This window comes from Taeniopygia guttata, chromosome 3 (assembly GCF_048771995.1).
Source record: "Taeniopygia guttata chromosome 3, bTaeGut7.mat, whole genome shotgun sequence".
Classification (NCBI taxonomy): domain Eukaryota; kingdom Metazoa; phylum Chordata; class Aves; order Passeriformes; family Estrildidae; genus Taeniopygia; species Taeniopygia guttata.
In genome coordinates, this window is record NC_133027.1 from 98,574,389 (window position 1) to 98,598,703 (window position 24,315).

Consider the following 24,315-nt stretch of genomic DNA (forward strand, 5'->3'; position numbering starts at 1 on the left):
AGAACTGGCCAGGAAAGTCCCCTGGAGAAGAAATCTGGTAGCTCCTGGGCCCCTGTGGCAACTTCTGTTGGTGATACATGAATGTGACTTGCACTGCAGTTCAGTATCACTAATTATATATGGGTGGCTTTTAAAGCCTCTAACAAAGAGGAAATAAAACAATGGTTTTCTGTGTTACTGTGATCTTCAATAAAACTCTGACGTAGCAACCATCAAAGTCAAGAAGTTACACAAGCAGTTCCCATTATCAAAATGAAAATGTGACATACCCCTCAAAATGCCCAGATTATTCTTGACTGTAATCCAGAAACTTCAAAGAGAAAACACACAAGGACTGGAAGTCTGGATATCTACTAAAATAACCAGTATACCCATTCAAGCAGGCTGTTCCTAAATATCAACAAGTTTTGTGTCCTGTACATTATAAATGTGGAGTTCATAATCACATAATAGATTTTACAAAAGTTACAAATTAATGTGACAGTGGTGGTGGCTTAATGGTAGCACTGACATTTAGATTCTTTTGAGTCCAGACAATTTATGGCTATAAAACATATGTACTATTCACCAAGAAAGACTGACCTGGTCCAACACACATGCCATATTTCCCAGTAGTTCAGATGGCCTGAACACCAGCAAAAATACTTATACATGGGTTTCATTTCGACACTCATCTGTGATATTTGTGTTGACACAACTACACACCCTTTGCGTGAAATTATTCAGCAGCTGACATGTTTCTGATACATGATGGGATTTCTTAGAACACCTTAACATACCTCTTAAGGCTAACCCTACATGAACTGCTTTTATTAAGCACTCAACAAAAGAGTTTTGCAAATGCCCTGACATTAGGATTTGCAGGTGCTGTCAAGGTGAGAGACTTTGTGGCTCTGATCAAGCTGATCAGTCACTGCTTTTCAGTGTGTATGTGCCTGTGTGTATTGTGCATATGAATGCATGATGGGTAGAACAGTCCCTTCTAAGCCTAAATTTTACTGTGATTTTATGGCCTGTTATTTGACATTAAAAAAAAAAGAAAGTGTTAAAATTTGAATGTTAAATTATGACAGATTTAAAATAAAATTAAGTCTGAAGACATAGAAAAAGCATGTTCAAATCAACAAGGGAATTTACAAATAGAGTTAATGAACAATTCAAAGGTCAGTAGTTGTTACAAAAGTGCCCTTATAGACCTTTAATACACACCCACACAAAGAATTTGTTAACTGAAAATAGAGTTCCTCCTATTTTTTCTTGCCTTTAGCATTATGACAACATTAATGACAAACCTTTCCTTCTTTCAGGGACCCCACAAAAGGAAATTCAAACACCCTTTACAATGTGAAAAGACAGAAAGCAATTCTGACTCTAGCTGAGCAACACCTGCACACATAGATTTTTGCAACATGCATAAATCCCAAATGGTTTCTAGCTCTATAGGAAAACAATGAACTGACAGTTTTATAAATTACAGATAGAGGATTATGCAAGTCATTTTAAAACACACATTTAATCTGTTAAACCCTGACCACATAAGAAGAAAAAACAGAAACTTTACAATAACTTTAATTTGACAAAGTGAAATTTCCTCAACTCCAGTTGCTGGAAGTCTATATTTTTCAGAGAACTATACTGAAATTATTCTTTGTGCATTTCTTGTCAGAGTATCTCTGCAAGTTCCATTTTAGAAAATCAGATCCTAATTGTTGCTTGCATGACTTTTCCCCTATGCCACGGTTGGACTGCATAATATTTTTCCTGCCATATAAGCATGTCTGTAAGAAGCCCAAACAAGTTCAGAAAGAGTTATATAACATTTTTTGCATTTTTGGGGACTATAATTAAAGCGATAAGATTATGGCAGAGATCCTAGAACAGATTAAGCACAGAATTCTATGATGAATGAAAGTTTGGGTCATTAAAAGTGCAAACCTAGATTTTTTCTTTAAACCACACTCAGTTCAACATGTACAACATAAAATTCTGCTCTTAACAAGCACCTTTAACAGGGATCAGCAAGAGTACTGATGTATACAGTAAGAAAAAACAAAAATGGATAAAAAAAAAAGACAACATTTCTGTTAGCAAGCCTGACTCAAAATGCCTGTGGTGTATCCAGATTTAAAGTAATTACATGGAAGGACAGAGATCTAAGAAATTCACATGAGTCCTTAGGGGGAAAAAAAACTTCCTACAAACTTCTTACAGAGATAACTTGGATGGATGTACACAAGACTTGATCCACACTGAATTAATGTGAATCAATACTTTCGTAGATCTTGAAAGTTGTCTGGAGATAGAGATAAATATTTACTTTAACATACTGAGTGCTGGAAATAGTAAGCTAAAAGACTCTGTGGTTTGAAAACTGGAAGAAAACTGAAGTCACCTTGCCTCCAGTATGTACAGTGTTGGTTTCCAGCAAAAAGAAAGGAATCCTTCTGCTGGAATGAACTGCTCACAAACATAATACACTCCCTATATTTTTATTCACACAGATTCTTCCTCTGTGTTAAAAATCTGCCAGTGTTGTAAAATGGCCAAGTAACCCCATGGACACCTGCAGTGACTCTCCTCTTGCTACCTGATGACCAGCAGGTATCATTTCCATGCATCCTCAGTCATAAGCCTTCAACACTGAGCACTCTTCTTCCCAGTGCCAAAGAGAATCAGTGAGTTTTTTACAGTCCAAAGCACTTTTATGTGGGATTTGATCTATTTCTCTAGTATTCAGTTAAACATAAATGCAAAAAAATTTTTTCTTATATTAATATATATTGATGAATTTAACTAGAACCCACATTTAGAATCATTCCAGTGGATCTAGCTTCCACCTATAGTGTGAATCTAGTTTTCATCACAAAGATATATTTTTATATATAAGAAAAAGATATATGAAAATCCACATCAACTTAAAAAAAAAGTCAAGCTTTTTTTGACTTTTGAAAGTCAGGGGGAAAGTAAAAAAAAAAGCTAGAAAGGAAAATGTCCTTAAGTAGTTCCTAATTCTAAAATTATAGCAGACATTAAAAAAGGTTTATGGAAATAACTAATATGTACATAGGTGAAGCTGGATGAACACTGGACTAACAGGACAGAAATATATTCTAGAAAAAGTGTATGTGCTTTGAGTGCACGAATATACAAACATGTTGCTGCACATGTTTTATATACATGGTTTGGCCAGAAAAACAGTGACACATTAACCTCTTTCTGTCTCCTGAAACAAGCTGTCTTGAAACCTCTTTTCTGATTTGGAAGAGAAAGCAGAAACTGTTTCAAAAAGTTGTCAAGAGTTGTGTACAAATACAGCCTCATGATACATAGTCAAAATAGCCATGGCAAACTCTCCTGTGCATGCCTTTCGAATTAATTCATAATTCGTCTATTTGACTTTCCCATTTTACCCATTTCATCCCACAAACTACTGTAACAGCGAGGAAGGCCCCAAGTAAGTGTAGCCAGCAGGTTAAGACTTGTATCTATCTGACTGAGCCAGGTCTTGTTCAAGCACAGGATGTCAAGACTGCAGACTTGGCAGTGATGCAAAGCAGAGCAGTGGCCAGAGAGCAGGGCTGATCCTGCCTAGAGAGCTCGCAGCCCTGTGAGAAGATAGTGACAGGCAGTCACAGGGGATATCTCAGAAAGTTCAGGGAAAATTGCCTGAAGAAAAGAGAAGACACAAGGATGCACAAATTCCCGGAAGATCGATGTGTCTGGAGAGTGCTCACACCAGTGTACGTTATTCTACCAATGCTCTGCAGTCTCCAGCTGTTCTCCAAATTCAATGCTGCATTTGATACATAGAAATCTACTGGCCAATTTTTCCCCCATCCTTTAAATATGCACGTTTGGATATTTTACATTCCATTTGGGATCAGCCACTATAAACCCTCTGCTGCATAGGTAACATACCGTCTAATCCACATAAGCTAATGCTGTGCAGAAGTGAAACAATTACTTCCAAAGATAGACATGGAAAATGAGAGTGTGTCCCCTTAAGACTCTAATCAATTTATGTGTAACAGCTACTGCTGAGGCTTCATTGACTACTAACACTAGACCAACAAAACAAAAAAATCCACCAAAACCCAGAAACAAAACAGCAACTGCACAAGCTGCTCGCATAGTTGCAGTGCCAAAAGCCAGATTTCTAACAGATGACAAAATGACACATCTCATCTACAACACATACTTCTTTCTGGACACAGCAAAAAAATTAGAAGGCTAATGTTTCTGACCCTTCTGAAGTCAGGGAGAATATAACCATTATCTTCAAAAGGATCAAAACTGACCCACAAATCTTGTTTTCCATTCTCATGAGCAACTTAATAGCAATCATGAGAATAAGGAGTTTAGGATCACTTCTAAGGTGATTACAGCCACAAAACACCACTGTGAAAAACCTGCAGTTCAGATTTTCTTTTTTACTCTTTTAAGAAGAAAATCCATTGCTGTCTGGATAGGCAGGGCTACATAGGATTTCTCAGCTAGCTTACTGTCCCAGCAGGGAGCTGCCACTGAGAAAAGTGACAGTCCCTTCCACGCTTGCTGCCTCACAAGCACCAGTGAGTATCAGGCAGGTTAGAGTTCCTCAGTGACATACAGATTATTTTTTGCTACTTCAGTTTTCAACTCTAGCAGAAAACTGACTCAACTCATCCATGCAAGGGCTTACTGGAACCAGATACAGTGGAAAGACTGGACAGACCCAGCAAGGAGGAGCAGAAGGCAAGGCATCCTCATCCTCCAGGAGCAACCCAGTCTCAGATCAGTGTGCACATATCATTACACTTCAATATTAATTGGTCAGTGTTCCAAACAGCCTGGAATATGTGTTTCATTTCTGTACAAACAGATCCACAGTTTTTCCTTTCCATTTTCCATAGTTTCCATGATAGTTAATCTCACTTTTTCATCTTCACTGAATTAAAGGCTGTCACTTCCAAAACACACAAACAAAACCTGATTTCCTCACGCCACACAACTTGGGCAATATCCTGAGAAAAGTCTTCAGTGACTTATACCTGCCTGTCAGATACAGGCTGAGTACATTTTCAGTATTTTTACCATAAACATTCTCATCAGGTGACACACTGCACCAGTAAGACACTATAGGACATTCTTAGAATCTATATAGTGCCATTACACAGTATCCTGCTTTCATCTTTGTGAGCCTAATCAAAAGCAAAATTAATTCCATGAGTTCTGAAACAATTCCATTTTCAACTTCTGTAACATCAATTTATTGTTCCATGCAAGTAAGAATAATGTAAGGAATGTGAACTTTATTTTTAATACATGGCTTTAAAGACAGTTTTCAGCAGCTTTTTCTCAATATCAAGGCTGACTATAACGAACATGTAAATTTTGCATTTTTGCAAACATGCAAAATAATTACAGGTTTTGGTAAGCAGTAAGTAAAAATGAAGAATATCTATGGACTCAGTTTTGCTTCTTACCTGCCAAAAATACCATCTGTAGAACAACAGCAATTTTTACAGTAGGTTCAATACCCTTTTATACTAAGAAAATGCACAGAAATGGCTGGTGGCTCAGTGAGATTACAAGCATCAGCTATGAAAATTTCAATGGTATTTACAAACAGTGGAGTGATGGCAGCTTCATAATACTTCACAACGACATGAGAAATTCCTTTCAGGAATTTTTTTTACCACATATGCAAAGTTAAGGCAAAATGCCTTTCCTTACATAATGCATGAATAATGCATTCTCTTTGGACAGTACAAACAGGACTTTAACAAAAAAATTTATTAGACCACCCATAACAGGTATTTGATGAATTAAAAAAAACCCAAACCCTAGTAGTATCTAAGATTGCTGACACATTCTCTCTATCCTTTCTGGTGGACAAATGTATTTAAATTTGAGGTTTTATAAAAATAAACAGGCTGGTTTTTTTCCTACTATTAATTAGCTGATTTCACTCTATGTGTCAGAAAGTGGCATGATCATATTTATTTTTCTAATTTCAGGTTTTTAAACTTATCTATTTATAATTAAATTTTAAACTGGCGTGTTCTGTCTCCGAAGCAGCAAAACTTTTCAGCACATTGAAGAATATAATATATAAACAACTTCTTGCTCACAGTCATCAGTATCTAGAAAAAATAATTACTGAACTGCATTTTTATAAAATTATAAAATCAAAACACATGCTGGAAGGTACCTTAAAGATTATCTAGTTCTGATCCCTACACCATGAACAGGGACACCTCCCACTAGACCAGGTTGCTGAATTAAAAAGTATGTCAAAGGCTCACATAAAAATTTTAAAAATAAATAATACCCCCCTCCATATGCAGTAAGTTCCAAAGTATTTATTTTACTTTTATGGCAGTTGTGGCGTTATGTGAAGGCAAAGAGAGGGTAAAGTCTTTGTCTTTCTTAGTTCAGGATCAAAACCCACACAGAGGCCAGAAGAACTGAACTCCCAGACCCATACAGAAAGCTGGTAAAGCAGAATGATGCAACCAGTTCCTGATAACTGACCAGACTTAAAAAAAAAAAGTCATGTTTTAGGAGAACAAGAACACCAGTGGGATCAGTTTTTCTTTATATGATTACAAAATGTTGAACTCATAGTTTGTATTAGTCCCACTGGTCTTACGTAGCATTTCTACAACTGTTCCTGGACTAAAACATGTCCAGGGAATATAACATGCTGTAAGGAAGGCCCAGTGTAATATTTCATTCTAAGAAAAAGTATATTAATCATTAAAAAATGTTCTCTGGAATTAGGAACAAAAGAGCAGTGGGAGCAATTTGCACGAACTTAGCCTTTGTGATCCAGTAAATACACCAGCAGTGATTTGAACCTTCCCATTCAGTACTTTGTGGTTGTGCTAACCCAGCATTTCAAAGCAAACTTTATTTCCACTGACACAATTTCCCATGTCGTTAGTTCATAGGGGAGAAAAAAAACTTTGTGAAAATTTCACCTACTGTTACCTCGAGGCTTCATGAGACCCCTTTGAAGTTTATAACCTAAGGTTTCTATGGGACAAGGATTTACACAATTCAAAGGAGAGCTTTAAGGAATAGCCATGAATTACTACTTTTTAAATTAACAGACATCTATTCTTACAGGGAAAAAAAAAAAGGAAAAGCAAAAATTAAAAACCTCCGATTTTTTTCTCAACAGATTATCATGTTTTTAACCATTCAAGCATTCTACTTCAATGATCCAATAATTTTATTTGTACTCTGCTTATCTTTCCGAGACCATCAGTATCTTGACAAAGGCAATAACTTGCAAGAAAAACTCATGGGTAGGACCAAAAAATTATATAATTCTTCATTGTATCATGATAAGATCTGACAACCTCTTTTTCCCCCCAGAGTTTAGATTTCTTTATTCAAATATAACAGAGTAAATTCAGCTTGCCAAGACATTATGTTCTCTCTGCTATTACTTGAATAATTTAATTTAGCATTTGTTTCAAGAACATTTTCAAAAAGAGCCTGTAAACTCATATGTCCTCTAACCTCTTCAAGCAGTAGCTTCCGCATTTCCTCAAAGAATGTAAACAACTTTAAAAACAACACACTGCTAATGGATAAAACATTACTTTTCTCTGTAAAAGGCCAGTAAATATACCCCCTTTCTGTCAATGCTATTTACAGAATGATGGTAACTGTGCAATCAGATAATGGTTAACAAATTTTAATGAAGTCTGCATTGGCTATCAAATCCTGAACTTGGGTGATATTTAGGTTCTGGGGAGCTGCCTGTGGCTTCAGATACCCAAATCATCAGTCTAAATCCAGTTAAAAAGCAGAGTGAAACAATACTCAGATATTAGGTTACACATGTGGCTGAGATTACATGTTAGCCTAAGGGATATTTGAACCACTTTAAGTGTTTTATATAATAATACCACATTGAAGAGCACTGTAGAAAGCAGTTAATCTCCTCAGGCATATCACCCAGCAACAATTCTTTCCTAGCTTTTCCCACAGATTCATGGCAAATTTCCAAAAGTTCAGAGGTTTGGTGAGTTTAAGCCTCTTTAAATTCAGATTCCTATCTAAAACTCCTTCATTTCTGATCCAGAAATCTCATTAGATATGATCTTCCCCTTTCTCATTATACTAGAAAATCTCTGCAAGTTTCCTTTCCTATTGCTGTTGCAACACAGTAGTTGCCATTAAAGGACTTGTTCTTGAATACTGCAAGCATGAAAACGTGTGGCACAAGACAGAATAGGTGAGACTTCGGGAATATGACCACCAAGCTTCCCACATCTCAATGCAACCAAAAAGGACTTACCAGGACTTAATTACACCATAAAGTTATACAGAATTTTAAAGTCCTGAAGACAGACTCTCTTCCTGGGGAAAAATTAACTTTATTTTTACTCTGATTGTCTGAAAATACAAGAGAGATTTCTTGCATGCCCAAATAACCTAATTAGCCTCTCTTTTAAAACTTGTCCCCTACTGTATGGGTCCATAAACAAATAATGTGTTATATTCATGAATATATCCAACACAGCTACTTTCCCTTCTGAAAGTTGTCTATACCCAATAATTGTTTTAAGCAATGCTCAGGTAAATGCATTAAAAGTGGTGAATCAAATTTTTAAAAAGCTTTAATTTCATTTGCACTTGACAATCTTTGCAGGTCCCTTCCAACTCAGCATATTTTGTGATACTGTGATTTCTACTTCAGAAATTCAAGAAACACTGCAGACTGATAATTTGAAAGAGGATGGCATCACTCTTTGGCATGCTTCTTAATTAAGTCTAATGCATTATGCATGATGCCCTTTTGGCTCTGGCATGGTATTGCCAGCTGTGGTTCACTGCTTACATTCCTGATGGGAAAGCACAAGATAGTGTAACACTTCTCTCTTTCTTTCAGTACCTTTCCTCTGGCAATGGAAAAAGTAATGTGAGAAGTGTTCTGTCAAATTTATTATGTACTGTTTACCTGCATTACAACATGTAATACTTTTTCTATGTAATGTATGGATAACAAAACATTGTGGACATGCATACTGAAATACCTGCAGGGAATCCTGAGTTTATTCTATCTGACAAACCTTGCTCAGTATTATAGTTGTATTTCCAGGTGCTCAGACACATTATTTCACTGCTCTAGAAGATGATGAAAATATAGTGCAGCTACCTTAGTTTTGAGATTTTTAATGGCATAGACAATACATTGAGAAATATCACTTAAAAGAAAAGGTGCAAATATTTATACTGCATTATAGGCCTGTCTGTTTGCAGATGTGGTATTAAGAGGATTTCTCCGCTCCACGTGGGTGAATAAAATGCAACATTCACCAACAGGTACATTTCCAAATAGCTTTTCACTTTTCACACTTACCACATCTACCACAAAAAATATTATGCGCAAAGTGCCATCTGATTAGATGCAAACCTGCCATCTTTGGCTCAGTATATGCCCAAGGCATCTATCTCATGATATTGGGATAGTATTCTGGAAAAATGTCACAATATGCTTTACATTCTTCCTGGACATCTGCATTGGCACTGTTAGAGACTGGGGCAGACATGCTGTTGGTCACTCTGCTCATATGTCTTATGCAGAGCTTAATGAGAACATAATTCAGTTTTCTTTTCTTTGGCTCTTTATACAAAATAATTTTCAAAAGGGGATGAAAGGACTCTAGCAAGAGGTTCAAAATTAACATTTAAAATAAAAACTACATGAGCACACAGGATTAATGAAAATCTATAAATATATGCAAAATCCCTAGTCTACATACAATATTCCCTGTTCAACATGTTTTCAGAACCCTTCCTGAAAATCAAGGTCTTTATGAATATCCATTGATCTGTGTAAGCCCCACATACTGCCTTATTTTGCTCTTAGGATAAACATGAGTTACCTGAGCCAGGCTTTTTCAATACCTATTGAAAGCCATTATTCATACACTGCTCTTCACTGTCTGGATTTATGCAGTTCTATAAATGCACCAATGACCTTTAAAAGCACTAATCGTATCTGCTTTATTTTCCCTACTTTCCTGTTTCCAGAACTTGATTAATGTTTGGCAAAGCATATGCTTCACACAGCTGAAAACTCTGGCAATTCACAAGTATAAATTAGTTAGACAACAAGAAACACTGTCCAAAATTCTGCTATCATTTAAGCCATCTTAAACCCTCTGAAATGAGTAAAGCAGCACAGAAGGAAACTGTGTGTTTTATTTTCAGGGCATAGTTTTTTCTACAACTCAGGAAGCAGTTTTAAGTAGCAAAACTCAGTGCAATTTTAATTTGGGTTTCTGAAAACAGAAAAGAGAAAATAAGTACCACCACAGACTTTTCAATAAACTACTTACCAGCAAGAGTATTCCAAGTTAGTTATTTTGTGTGATTCTGTGAAGCTTCTTGGAAAAACTCATTTATAGATGCTTATGAAATGGATCCCATTCTACAGGCTAAATGGAAAGTTAAATACCTAAAAGGACAATTTTTTATTCTTGTAAACTTGGCAAGGTGCCCATATTCTGCAAGAAGGAGTTGCAACTGGGTCTTTTTTGGCTGTATTAAGGATAAAATGGGGTGATTTCTCTAGGTCATAACTTAGATTATGGAAATATGCAGACTTAATACTAGCTGGTATTATCATATACACTATTAAAGTAGCAAAGTTCGTATGCTAACCTTCAGAATGCCTTCTATAAACACTCTTTGCATTGCTACGAACTATGTATTAATAAGCACAGCCAAGACTTGGAAGGAGTCTTTTATTATTCAAGTTTCCTCCGTTCTGAACAATTACCTCTTAATGACTGATCAAATTACTAGAAGAGAACAGAAAGCCTTAACGATGAGATAAATGTATACAATATGTACAGGTAAAATGTATCTTTAGTGTTTTTTACTGTTTGTGGGAGTTGCATACACTCTTCATACAGGGTTTCAGCCACAGTGAAGAGACTGTGGATTCACAGGCCCACAAGTGACACAGCACTCGCACTCCTCCAGAGAAGACACTGCTTTTAAAGGCCGAGTTGATGTTATAGATCTCCTCTGTCATAACTTTAAGGAGATAGAACCATGTGCTGAATACTTCTCAGCTTACAGAATGACCTTGGGCTACACTTTTGTGGGAGCACAGAGGGGTTCCCTATGTGCTTCCTTATACACAAGCATGAGACTGTGGACTGGGCATTGCTACTCTTACACAGCCCACAGTAACTATGCAAGAATAAACCCTGCATCAAAACCCCATGTTTGGTTTTCCTAGAACTACTCATCCACAAGTGAGCTAAAATGGCATGAAGAGTGAAAAAAGAATCTGATGATGTGGCTTTGGGAAGAGGAGATATAGCATACTTTAAGCTATACCCTACCCAGGTTTGGCCTATATGTGGTGTATGGAGCAGAAGACATGTTATGCCAAAAATACTCTGTGTAGATGCTAAAAAAGCAAGGAAAATTTACTAAAGTTGCAAACTCAAATGTTTTTTAAATTCCACTTCATTCCCATGGTGAAATTCTCTTGTGTACAATTATAATTTACTAAGCTTACTGTTGTTACAAAAAAAAAAAAAAAAGGTTGTCCTAAAGTGCCCAAATGAATTTCAAAGAGAAACATTTCCTGCATTTAGAAAAGAAGCTTCAGAAGAATCAAATTTTATATGCAGTTTCCTTTTTCCTGACTCTTCCTTTGGGGTGCGTTAGTTGTTTACTTGTAAGAGCAACACCTAACAAACACGGTATAAAATGTTTCCTCACAACCTCTTGTGTGTCATGGGCTTTCTTTAAATAGCATTTAAAACAGTCAACTGGCATAAACAGGCATCGCAACAGCTAGCCACGTGAGCATTACGTTTTCACCTGTATACAATACAGTTTTAAAAAAGCTTTAATTTCATTTGCACTTGATAATCCTTGCTGGTCCCTTCCAACTCAGCATATTTCAAAGATAAGTTTTCAAAGATAACCATTTCAAAGATAAGTTTTACTGTTGCAAATTTATTTTTATCCTGAGCCTATTAGAGGCAAATTGTGAATAGTGTTTTATGGCCATAAAATACAAGTAAAAGCTCAAAGGGTGCTAGGACAAGGGACCAGTGGGTCATGTACTTGGGTCTCTTTTGAGCATGAGGGAACCCACAACAGGTATGAGGGTGGTCTCAGGATGTAGGTGCAGAGGAAGGACAGAAAGAAGGTTACAGCAGATGTCTGCAGAGTGACAGATCCTGTTATAAACCAGTTCCTTCCAAGTGATGCTGCCATAAGTCATATTATCCTTATCCTTCCCACTCTCTCAAGACAAAACTAAACTGAAAGCCACAATACAGCTTTAACACGCAGGATTTCATTTGAAGCAGCAATATTAAATTATCCTGCTGGATGAGGAACAACACTGTGTTTCCACAAGAGCTGCAAGATTAAGAATTCCAGTTTAGGAACCAACCAGAATAATGTTAACACATTCATAGCACAAGATTATCGAAAGATTCTGTGGACTCAGTAAGTGAGGGGACTACTACAGTTCGAAAGCCTGCTACTCCGTTCTCCCTGTTTGAATGACAGTGTTCCTGTCTCCTCTAATCTCTGCTAAAAGATAGATGTGCCAGGGAACTTACTGGCAAAGCATCTGGGTAGATACTCTGAAAATTTCTCCTTTCAAGCATGCCTCAACTGGAGAAACAGACTTTTCTCAAGTGTTTAATATGTAATTCCAGCTACTCTGTCCAAGAGACCTTAAAGGCCCTTAGCTCTACCTGTTATCCTAAAAACCTCCTGTCTGCACATGATCAGATCAGGATTAAAATCCTGACATTGAATTTTACGCTTGGCTGCACTAAGATGCATTTAACACAGTGAACTACTGACATAGTTAACTCTAAAACCTGAACATGCAGGCATGAGGATCAAGGTTTAAAAAAAAACTCAGCACAAACTCCAGCTTGCCCTCACCTATTCCATGACGGCAGTTGCAGAATCCAGGCCACAGGCGCTGACTCGGGACTATTCCCGGGATTGTCGAGGCTCAGCTGGTCACAGCAAAGCAATCCACGGAGCTGCAGCTGCAGCACTCACTGTGCACATGCAAACTAGGAACAAGCCCTAGCTTTGAGATGGTGTGAAAGAGTCCTGTTCAGTTTGGGTGCCACATCACAAAAGAAAAGTCCTTCCTGTCTGAAAGAGGAGCATTTAGACTCTTCTGATTGATGCTGGAGGAGTAATTTCTCCTGCGGGCCCTTGATGAGCCTGGCTGCACTGTTAGCCTGACTTGGAGTTTAACACTAAAGGGACTAATGTGAACAATGAATCTTCAGTGAGCTAACCAGGCTTTAATAATCCTTCAAGAGCAGCTAGCAATAACTGAGCTGCATAATAGCAAGTTGCCCAAAATGGGGTCATCATCATGCTGGAAACAGGGGCTTGTGTGTGTGAGAGAGACAATGATTACAGTATTTAATCATCAGCTTCGTTGTTCCAACTATTCTTGACCATAGTGTCTACTTCCAGACAATCCAGTGCATCCACACTGGGTAGCAGTCACCAGGAAAGCAAAATTTAACATAAACACTCTATGAATTTCTGAAAAACCTTGTTCTGCCAAAATTTTGTATATTTACATAACTTCTTAACTGTACGATATACGAAACACCACCAGATAGTATTCTAATTTCAAGTGCTTTAGGAAATACTCTGAAGAAAAAGTCAAAATCGGTATATTTTAATTTCTTATGGCATAAACTGCCTGTATAAACCAGGATTTGGAATTTAAAAATACCTACTATTCTACATATTCTGTGTACGTGCATATATACCAACACAGGTAAATAAAATATTTAAATTAGGTTTGAATATAAATGTGTATAAATGTATATAAATAGGTACCATAATAGAAACAGTATAAAAAACATCACTCTATGCTGACCTATAATTTTTTTCTACGTCTTTTACCATAGTTAACACTTATCTTTAAGAAACCTTTGTCAATAATTTTATATTTAAATAGTAATAAAATATTTTAGCATTAAAATAGCAAAATAGCAAAATACAGGGGTTAATTTAGTCTTTTGTCTCACACGTACAAATCCAGTGAAGCAGAGATAATAATGAACAGTATTGGGCCCTAAAAAGTTCTAATTTGACACTAATCAGTAATAAAAGGCAATGCAAACTTGTGTTAAACTGATTACACCCATATAGCAATATCTGTATAACGGCTTTAGCTGCTTAGCAACAAAAGTACAAGAATACCAGATAAAATAGATTATAAGCTCTGATTAGTCCCAGATGAATGTAACAGTGGCAAGTCAGGTTAATTTGCACTGTATATCATAAATGACACTCCTCTGAGATATAATGGCAGAAGACATTTAATATTTTTTCATACATGAAATATATATGAAAGAAATAAGACTTTATTTAACCATACCAATATCAATGTTGGTCACATACTACAAGGATTCTTCCTAAATTAACTTAGAAAACATGACTTTGAGAAGGAAGGTTAATGTTTTTATGGGTGGCATAAGTCTGATTATTCACCTCTAGTAACTGACTTTTTAGGTAGTAAATGTCTACCCTTCATTTAACTACTTGTTTCCTCTAAAAGAAATAGCTATAATGTCGACTAAGTGTCCTTTACAAGTTCCGCAACTCTTATCATTCAACAGGAACGTTTTTGTGCACTAAAAATACTCTACTACGTCTGTGGAACATAGTGTTATGAAAAGAGAAGCTGAGCCCTATTTTCAAATTTATCTGATTTTACGAAGTTGGATTAAAAAAATAAAATGGCAGATGTTAAAAACAGCAGCTCTCTAGCCTTCTAATTTTATACTGAATTATCATAATAAAGCTTTCATTGCCTTAAATAATTTAAACCCAATTTTGTTTCTTAAGTATTTATTAGGATAATTAATTATAAATTTTAGGGTGTGCACTTACATGTGTATGCATCTTATAGGGTAGAGGTCTAGAAAATTTTAAGTACTTATGAAGAAATTGACAGGGGTGTAGGAGGAATTAAGTGAAGCTACTTATATTTTCTAAAGCCTTCCATAAAAAGCACTTTAATTCTCGCAGTTCAGAAACATCCAACTGAGAGAAGACAAGGATGTCTTCAGAGAAAACATGTTTAGAAACATTTAAATCCCCTTTGTCAGCCACCTGACTGAAGCATTGTCAATAAAACCTCATGTTGATACTGTTCCATAGTTGATCCCCGAGGCAGGGTAAGAGCTTGGAGGGAAGAGGACACTGAAGAGGGGAACTGGGCAGCATCAGATTACCGTCAGGAAAGATACCCCTTACTGAAAAACCAAGGGACCAACACACAGAAAAAAGAGAAGATATGAGGAAGAGTGGAAACAAAATTAAACCTTGAAAATGCCATACGTTTTCTCGATACCTTTATTGAGAAAGTAACGCAATACCTGAATAAAGCAAAGATGCTTTACCCTGCATGCTAGGCCTTGGGCAGGTTTTGCCAAACACAGAACACAGCATTCATCGTTCATATTCCTATTGAGAGACCACGGGCAAAACACAACTCAAACCTCTGAACATGCTGACAGACACAATGACCATACCCTGGCAAAACAAGAAGGGAAATGCTGCCATAGTGTAAAGAGTGTTGAAAAATACTGTCCAAGAATGGCACCGTTTTACAAGATATGCTGCACTAAAAGAGTTAAGCTCCTTCCACATAAAAATCCAGATCAGCTGCGGCCCTGCCTGTAGATTTTACCTTCTTTCTGATGTGTGGGACTTTGCAGAGCTCATTCCTCAAACTATTGCAGATAAAACTTCCTGTATCAGCTTTGCACACTTTATCCCAAGCTTTGGAACTCTCTCAACTTCCAGATCAGTGAAGAATATTTCAAAACTATTCCTGAAGTACAATACTAAAATATGATTTTTTTAACAAGATCTAAAATGTTGATAAGGGCAGGAGGGTGGTGGTGGCTCATTTTTTTATGGGCTTAAAGCAAATTGGTTCGATCAAAGTTTGCTTTTCCATTAAGTAGGAACAAGAGAAATATCAGAGTATTTCTTTAAAGTAAGAAAGCTAGATGGAATTGTTAAAAGAAATTAGATATATATGGCTAAAAACTCAATAGTGTACAATATATATTAATGTTAGGCATTATTTGGTACAGTTTCTCAATTCCAAAGTAATTTAAAATATTATCCCTTACTTGTTGTGATACTCATAGATTCATTCAGTAAGTGACACTAATGAAAAGTCTGCTACATGTAAAAAATAAATAATACTCAAATGTACTTACTTTAAAAAGCATATTAGGCAACTTTTCTGCAGTGTTTTCAGCTGATTACTGAAGGGAAACACTGCAGCATATAAAGTCAAACTTCTTCATCTGCATTTTTGTGGAAGAGGAACAAAGCAAGTAATCTCATTACATAAAGACAACCTCTGAGTGCTTTGACAATGAATATTGAGTCAACCTCCCCATTAAGTCAGGGTGTATGCGACAAATATGCTCTTACTTGAAATGTAAAATTTAATTCCAGCATGATCACTTCGGGGACCGGTTCTGCTACGTCCAGCCGCCATGCCATGGCACACAACAGCATTGTAAGTAACTATAAACTACTGGGAAACACACTTAAAACATATTGTACTACAGCCTTTGTCTCACAGAATATGTTCGTTCAAGCAAGTTTTTTTACCTGTTTTTCTACTGAACTTGAGAAAATCATTCAGTGACTAATTTACTTGGTACATTTTCATTTGTTGCCATTCATAAAAAATGTGTACTTTTAGCAGATGTATTGCTTTTGCTTTTTCATATATTTTGGTTTTTGGTATTTTTGTTACTTTAGAAAGAATTCTTTGCAAATTGTTCATAGGACATTCTCAAGAAAACCCTTCAATTTTTCAACTATGGATTTTTGTGCAGTTTTGATTGTTTGATAGGAGACACTGGCCTACAACTTGTAACTATAAACACTATAAACCACTTCAGTATGAGTTCCTCTGAGCTCAAGAAAAGCCACAAACTACAGTTACTCTCTGTTAAGAGATCTGGGAAGAGAGAAGGCAGTGAGAAGAACTTCTGAGTATCTTTGATGAATGGCTTTGGAGAGCGGGGAGGAAGGCAGAAAGCATGGTACAAAATAGAGAACAGCAGGCCAAAAATACGAAAGAAAAGAAATCTCCAGGAAATCAGAAGAGTAGCAGAAGAATCTTCTGTCATAATTAACTTAATTTTCTACTGATCTTTACCAATGTTATGACATATGATTCACATCAGGCTGCTGATATATTTATTTACACTCCAAGAGTGCACACAGTCCTAAAAGCCCCTTTCTGTTCACAGAGTTTACACCTCACCCCACTACAATCTTTTAATCACTTCTTTCATCTGAAAAGCATAGTTAATTCTACTTATAAATTTTAAAATAATATGTTAAAACATTTTAAGAGTATGTTCACACATATAATAAAACTACGTTAAACACCCTCTACAGACATACACGCCTTCCTGGGCCACTGCTTTATGCAAACTTCAAAGCATATAAAATGCTAGCACATTTTCACTATTTTAAGAACTGTATAAACCTATTAATTGTTTGCTGTTTCTATATTCAAACCACTATAATCTTGATCCTACTAGCCATTTTCCTATGGCTTTCCCACTGTGCTATTCATCTCTCCTGATAATTTTGCTAGAAGATCTTCTAGTCATTGCTTTTCTGCAAATCTACACACAAGTATTGCACACTAGATGCTAAAAACATTTGGACTTAATTCAACAAATGATACACCCTATTAATGTACCAAAGAAACAGAAAATGGAACCTCAGTAGGCACCATTTTTGCGTATTTTATGCATGTGGGGTTTTAAAATTTTTTAACTCATTTACTGCCATCTCCTGGTACTTACAAGGTATAGTAGTTAAGCTTTTTAACAGCAGCCAATACTCCTCTAAAATATCCCTGAAGTAGCAAAACACTTACGAGGAATATTTTCAAAATATTGCTGTACTTTTTATGTTGTTTTCTTTCAGTCTGGAAATAATCAGTGTTATTCCTTGGGCAGAAACTGGTAAAAGACTCATGTAGCTTACCTTTGTCTGGAAGCAGCAGTAAAGTTGTGTTAAATAGGGATGTTTCCGTGCTAATGCCAGAATTCTCTTTTCTGTCATTGTACAGTCTACATCATCATCTTGAAGTATGACATCTTTCTTCAAGACTTTCACTGCATATACTTCATCTTTTCCTTTTAGCTCAGCTAACATTACCTAAACCAAAGAAAAATTCTCTTTACGTATGAACAACAGATGCCATAAATGCAGGGCTTCATACGGGTTTGACAGCACTGAAAATAGAAAGAGAGTTACATACTTGCCTAAATTAAGCTGCAATTCATAAAATAAAAATTAAAATACTGTAATTTTAGAAGCATATACCTCTAGTATTCTTTAAATTTGAAACAGAGAGTATCTGTTCTGTTTGTTAGTTAAGTATGTTAATGAGTACCTGTTAATGAGGTCTCAAAAACTAAACAAAGAAGGAAGTTGATATAAACCAGAAATTTATTTCCCACTTTTATCTCCCACTTCTGGTAGTGAGATTTAAGTGTGGTAGACTTTGTATACAATCCAAAGTTACCATTCCAGCTGCTTTCAAGTTGTTGATTTTAACTACTACTATTGCTTAAGGTTCAGGCCCTATATACTGTTTAAGGTCAGCTCTGGCTTGGAGCCAGGATAATCTTCAGAGAAAGGATTAGAAAACAGGGACACAAAAGAACTGCTTCAGCCCTGTTCCCCTGCATGTGAAGTTCCCGTAATATCAAGGAAGGAAGAGTGTATTTCTGAATCAGATTCATATTTCAGTGCACCTCTTTGATTACATGGTGCACAACAGTGTGGAAAGAAAACCTATAAGGCCTATAAACACAGCAATGCCCCTTCCGCGCTCACCAACTCCCTATTACGGGAACTCTGGTGAGTTACATCTCTGCTGCTTACATTGTATTTTGGGCAGCTGTCTAAGCCCTGTCATATCTGAGTGGAAACGCTTCAGTTCTCTTCCTCCAGCACAGATCACACTCTCTGAGGAAAACCAAGTGCACAAAATGTTCTGTGAAATAAGTAAACTTGAACTGGGAATTACCAAGAAAGTAAATTAGCCCCACAACATTATATCTGACCTGATTTTTCCTGCTTGACCACAAACAATTTTGTTGAACAGTATGTAACTGTGTGTGTCTTCATCAGCTGTATCCCAAAATAATGAAGCACTGACATTTTGTTTCAAATGGCTTAACCATAGTGAACAAAGTGAGCTAAAGTACAGACAAGGCCAGCTCACAAGGAGACTCATACTTTTGATCAGTTGGGTAAAAGAAAACCCCTAAGCTGGAAGCACTTGAATTGAATGCCAATATGAACACTTCCAAATCAGTACAGTCAAAACCACCCCTGAGCAATAGCTTAAAAAAAAAAGAAAATAAAAAAAGAAGGGGGAAAAAAAAGCTACCCACCTTTCCAAAGCTGCCTTTTCCTAATACTTTGATGAAGTTGAACTCTTCAAGACCTATTCGCTTGCTCTGGGCCTGTTTGACCTCCCCATTCTCACCATTCTCCCCAGGTTTGTTAAGCTGGTTGTCTGTTGATGTTGTAGCTGTTGCTCTGTGCTCCTCTCCCCGATTGTCAAAAGATAATGCTTTCCTAATGTTGTTTTCCAGCTCTTTGATTTCTGTGGAAATGTGAGGAAAAGTTAGTTTTGACCAACTGTCAGAAAAACAGCCTGTTAGTCTGTATCAGTGTGGGAAGGGACATTCATCATCTCTGAATGCTGTGCTTAAGAGCATTCTGTGGTTAAGAGTACATATTTAGCAAACTGCTTCTCCACCTTACAGTAATCAGCCAAACCCCTTCTCTAACAGGAAGGGTGGCCTTTTAAAATGAACTTAAGAAAATGACATAACGAAAACTTGAAAGATAAGTTAGAATAGTAGCCAAATAGTTGTTCTAGTGACTTTGGGTGTTCCTGTACCACAGAGAAGTACTTTGTTTTGAATATCCCTATCTTCCTGTAGCACTTACTCATCTTCCTGCTTAAGTATTTTAGAGCTGCGTCTCCAAAAGTTCAAAGGACAGTTGGGCGTCCGAGTCCTTGAAGTCAACATGAATGGAGCATCTTATTCAGCTCCAGCTGTTATCAGATGCCTGCCAATAAAGTGTTTGACCACTTCCTAGTGCTGCTTCAAGCAGCAATTGCGTAGATCTGCTAAATGGTTCTGAAGGTTTCTCAGTATTAAATACAGAGAGTCTTGGTGACTAGCAGTCCTCAGGGTCTACCCTGAGCTCCTGCATGGTACTTCTGCCTGATGGCCTTGGAAGCAACAACTTTACTGCACAGCCATAAAGTTCAAACTAAAGAGAGAATTTAAACAAATTATTGGTTCTTTTTTTTAAACAAAATATCAGATATTTTTAAAAATCATGATTTTATGAAAAAAATGTTTTGCGAAACCAAAAGGTTGACAAATTTTAATCAGTTCTGTAATCAGAGGTCACAGATTTCTAATTTTTAAAAACAATTCTATCAAACTCAAAAAATGCTGCTGACATACACATTCTGTCAATCAGCTACTCAGCTCAATGAAGTCAGGCCATATCAGTGAATATTAAAATGCCTGTGTCCAAATCTATGCATAAAATAAATTGCTGAATGGAAACATGGTTTTAAGAAGCCTCTGGAGACCACATGGACATGCTAGCAGAGCCTGTCTGGATGGAAGTTTTTATTATTACAAATGTTCAACATGAAATTACAAGGAGTCAATTTTATCTCAAAAACTTATTAACAGATGGGTTTCCAGGTAAATAAAGGCTCTCTCAAGTTCTGTGTTACTATTTAAAACATTTTCCAGTCTTATAATAAAATATATAAACTACTTCCATAAATATATTTTGTTGACAAGGACACAAACGTAATCATATTTTAAGACTGTTTTATAATTTTCCCTTTAAAAGCAACCTAATTTTACAGATTTAAATTAAATGAGAAGCAGGCCTTTTTTAAAAAGATTTTACAGTTCATAACTTTAAATGCTTCAATTTCTGGTGGTAACTGCTTTCTTAATTTGCTTCTATAGAGGCTTATGATAATAGATTTTTTTTACTCCAGGAAAATGTGTGACAAAATAGGTTAGATAGGAAATAAAAATATTTGTTTGACCTTGATCACATGGAGATGTTGGTGCTGACTTCGATCTATCTTCTTCTGATGATGCGCATCCCGGAACTGGTGCTTGAGTCTCTGCACCTGCAATTAGCTAAGAACAATTCCAAAGGGGGTGATCTTTTTGTGCCATGAGGAAATTTAATTCAACAACTTTAGTTCAAAAGTAGAAGTATGAAGGAAAGTGAAGATCTTCTACCCCTATGGATTCTCACTGGCAGAACCTCAGCCATACAGTAGATGGCATCACGTGAAATGGAAGCCATAATACAAAGAGAGAAAACACAGGCAACTGAAAGAAAAACAGGTTCTTAAGACAAAATAAATGTAGTGTATATACCCAGTGAGTGGGAAAGTTTTAAGAAGCCACTGTGAGTCTGTAAATTAATCCAGTAAATACATTTAACTACATATATCAGCAAGCACTGCAAACTACCTCATACAGTAACAACATGACAACACCTTTTCCCAGGATTGTCAGATCTATTAATTCACCCTCGAGTTTCCTACATTTCTGTAACATTTTAAAACAGTGTCCAGGGGATCCCAGTGTGCAACAAGCAGGAAAATGAACAGAAGTGACTGTCAATGTCTAAAGAAATTACAGCTCAAATTGCCTCTTTCTATGAGACTGATGGGTCTGTTGTGACAACCACGCAAACAGAGATACAAAGTGCGGGCCCATTCTCATCCAGGATACACATCATCACTCAGCTATAACTCCATCGGTTTGGGAAGCACTTGGGGTGATCTATGCTTTTTATTTCTAGAACAGCCTGGTTATTCCTATTAAAGGCACGATAATTCGAGAAATGTCATTTGGCAAACATCTCATCTTCATGAGAATCAGCACACTGCTTGTTTATCAACATTTACAACACTGTGGAGGGAGTAGTGCTGTCTGCCAATCAATCAATCAATTACTCAATGCCAATTCTGAGCCATAACAGGCATTTATGTTTTTAACTATTGCCAGACATTGTCTGTCTGTCAAATTTCCTTCCTCAAAATCCTTCCAGAAGTTATAGACTCTAGATCTGCAATGTTGTACCAGGTCAAAATAAATTTCATATCAAAGTTCAGAATAGATGATTTACACGTACAAAACAAAACTCGAAGTCTTGGGCCTGTACTGACATATAAAAAAATTACTGTGCAAGTTATTTGAGTAGGATTGAATTCCAACTAAAAAAGTTACAATACTGTCATACTTCTCTGATTTTTTTAATGTGGCAATATATAGTAAAATTACCTTTTTCCTCCTTTGCCCACTATTAGTGATCTTATCTGGAGTGACTCCAAGATCTGCAAGAACTTTAGCTATGCCTCTAGCATCCACTCCACAGTTTGGTGCCACATTTGTTTCACAGCGTCGATGTACATTCATCTTGCAAACTGCAATGAAATACAAAGTAATACAGTAAACTAACTGTACTGTCTTGGCATGCATTTGCCTTACCTAAATCAGATCTTATTGGACCTATCCATAACTTCTTCAAATAAATACAATCTCAGTAGGAAAACACTTAGCTGGATTTGAAGGTAATATGCTTCAATGCTAATATAAAGTTATTAACCTGATTATTATTCTTCTGATATGACAATGTAGAGTTGTATTTTCATACAGTGCCCAGAACAGACACAAGAATAAATTAAACTATTGAATCATCCTATAACTCTTAAATTAATTTGAATTAGAAGAAAATTCCTTCAGATCTTGGATTTTAAGTGTCCACTATGGGAAGCACAATATTAAATCCTTATGCATTTATTGGTTCTTACACTATTTAACTGAAGTAGATTAACTTCTAATGTAGGCAGCCATAAAACTGACAGCACTTTAAGTTTTAATAAAAATTAAGGGTTAAACACCTACTTTATTTAGATGGCAATTGTGTTACTAAGCCCTGTCCCCTAAATCTCCTGAAATCATTATATTATTATGAGGAGGAAAAAAAGGTTACTTGGCTTGCAAATTATGGGGCAGAGGCAAGAACACAGCTCCATTAAAACTCGGGAAGTGTGGATTTGTTAGGAGCAGATGACATTTTATCTGAGACTTCAGTGCCCTCTTGTGGATCAAGGCATAAAGAGAGCACAGCTGCAAGTGTGATTAAATCCTAGATTAATATTCAATTGTTCACATTTCTCATTTCTTTACTTTTTAGAGAAAAGGAAATAATAAAAATATGCCTTTAGAAAGTTACATTTCAATATATTTTTCATCAACAAAGCTTTCGTTGTACAGTACCTAAAGAAAAAAATAAACATATTTGCTTCTGAGACTATACCCAGGCACTGAATCTGGCCACAACCATGCTCTTCAGAAAGCTGGTGACTTTTCTTTTTAATTATGTTTCAGCTCACAAGAAGAGCACATAGGAATAGCTAAACATGTTTTTTTTAGTGAATGTATATTCAGTGACAAAACCTTGGCAGTAAGTAAAATGTTTGAGCTGGGGTCCATAAAAGTGGACATTGAGGAGCCAAGCTGCTTTAAATAGCAGAAAAACTTTATTCAGTCCAACTTTATTAATGTATTTTGTAAAAAGATGCACAGGACTAACCAGTGAAAAAAAGTCTGAAGAAGAATAAATCTCTGTTATATGCTCCTAATTGTGTTAATAACTATACTGGACAAGGAAGTACATCTCTGAAGAAGGGAGTCACTCAGCACTTGTTAAAGAGAGAAAACCAAGCACAGAAAATGACCTTTTCAGTTCAGGTGAGTTCTAGAGTTCACGCAGAGAACACTGCATAGTGTATTTTTATAGGCAATAATTTTATGAACATGGAGAAAGCAACAGAGTTCTGCACTATTGTTTCTATGCATCTGCTACACAGTATGAGAAATAGCAGTTAAGACTGAATGAACAGTATGGTACTTGAATTAGAATATGAAAGGGAACTCATGTATGCCCAGATTAGGTAGATAGATACTATAGCTCTGGTTAAAAAAAAAAATCAAAGAGTAAAAGAGCACAGATTCAATTGAAAATCTTCACTAAATGCATCTCCACCATAATTAAGACAGCATTTGAGTAAAATCTTCAACAGCTGCAAAGTAACAGCATTTAGAGCCTAACATTTCCTCACTGAACCAAGGGAAGGCTTGA

General features: G+C 36.4%; 1 protein-coding gene across 2 annotated transcripts in view; it reads right to left on the reverse strand.

Moving 5' to 3' along the window:
* The window catches only part of PRKCE (protein kinase C epsilon), a 284,740-nt gene that overhangs the window by 79,879 nt on the left and 180,546 nt on the right, over positions 1-24,315 (reverse strand). For both annotated transcript variants that reach the window (XM_002196599.7, XM_032747421.3), the window contains exons 7-10: positions 22,452-22,594; positions 21,197-21,293; positions 19,494-19,708; positions 18,073-18,246 (exon numbers count right to left, since the gene is read on the reverse strand). In XM_002196599.7, the coding sequence (XP_002196635.4) occupies positions 18,073-18,246; positions 19,494-19,708; positions 21,197-21,293; positions 22,452-22,594 (629 nt within the window). The remainder of the gene's footprint in view (positions 1-18,072; positions 18,247-19,493; positions 19,709-21,196; positions 21,294-22,451; positions 22,595-24,315) is intronic.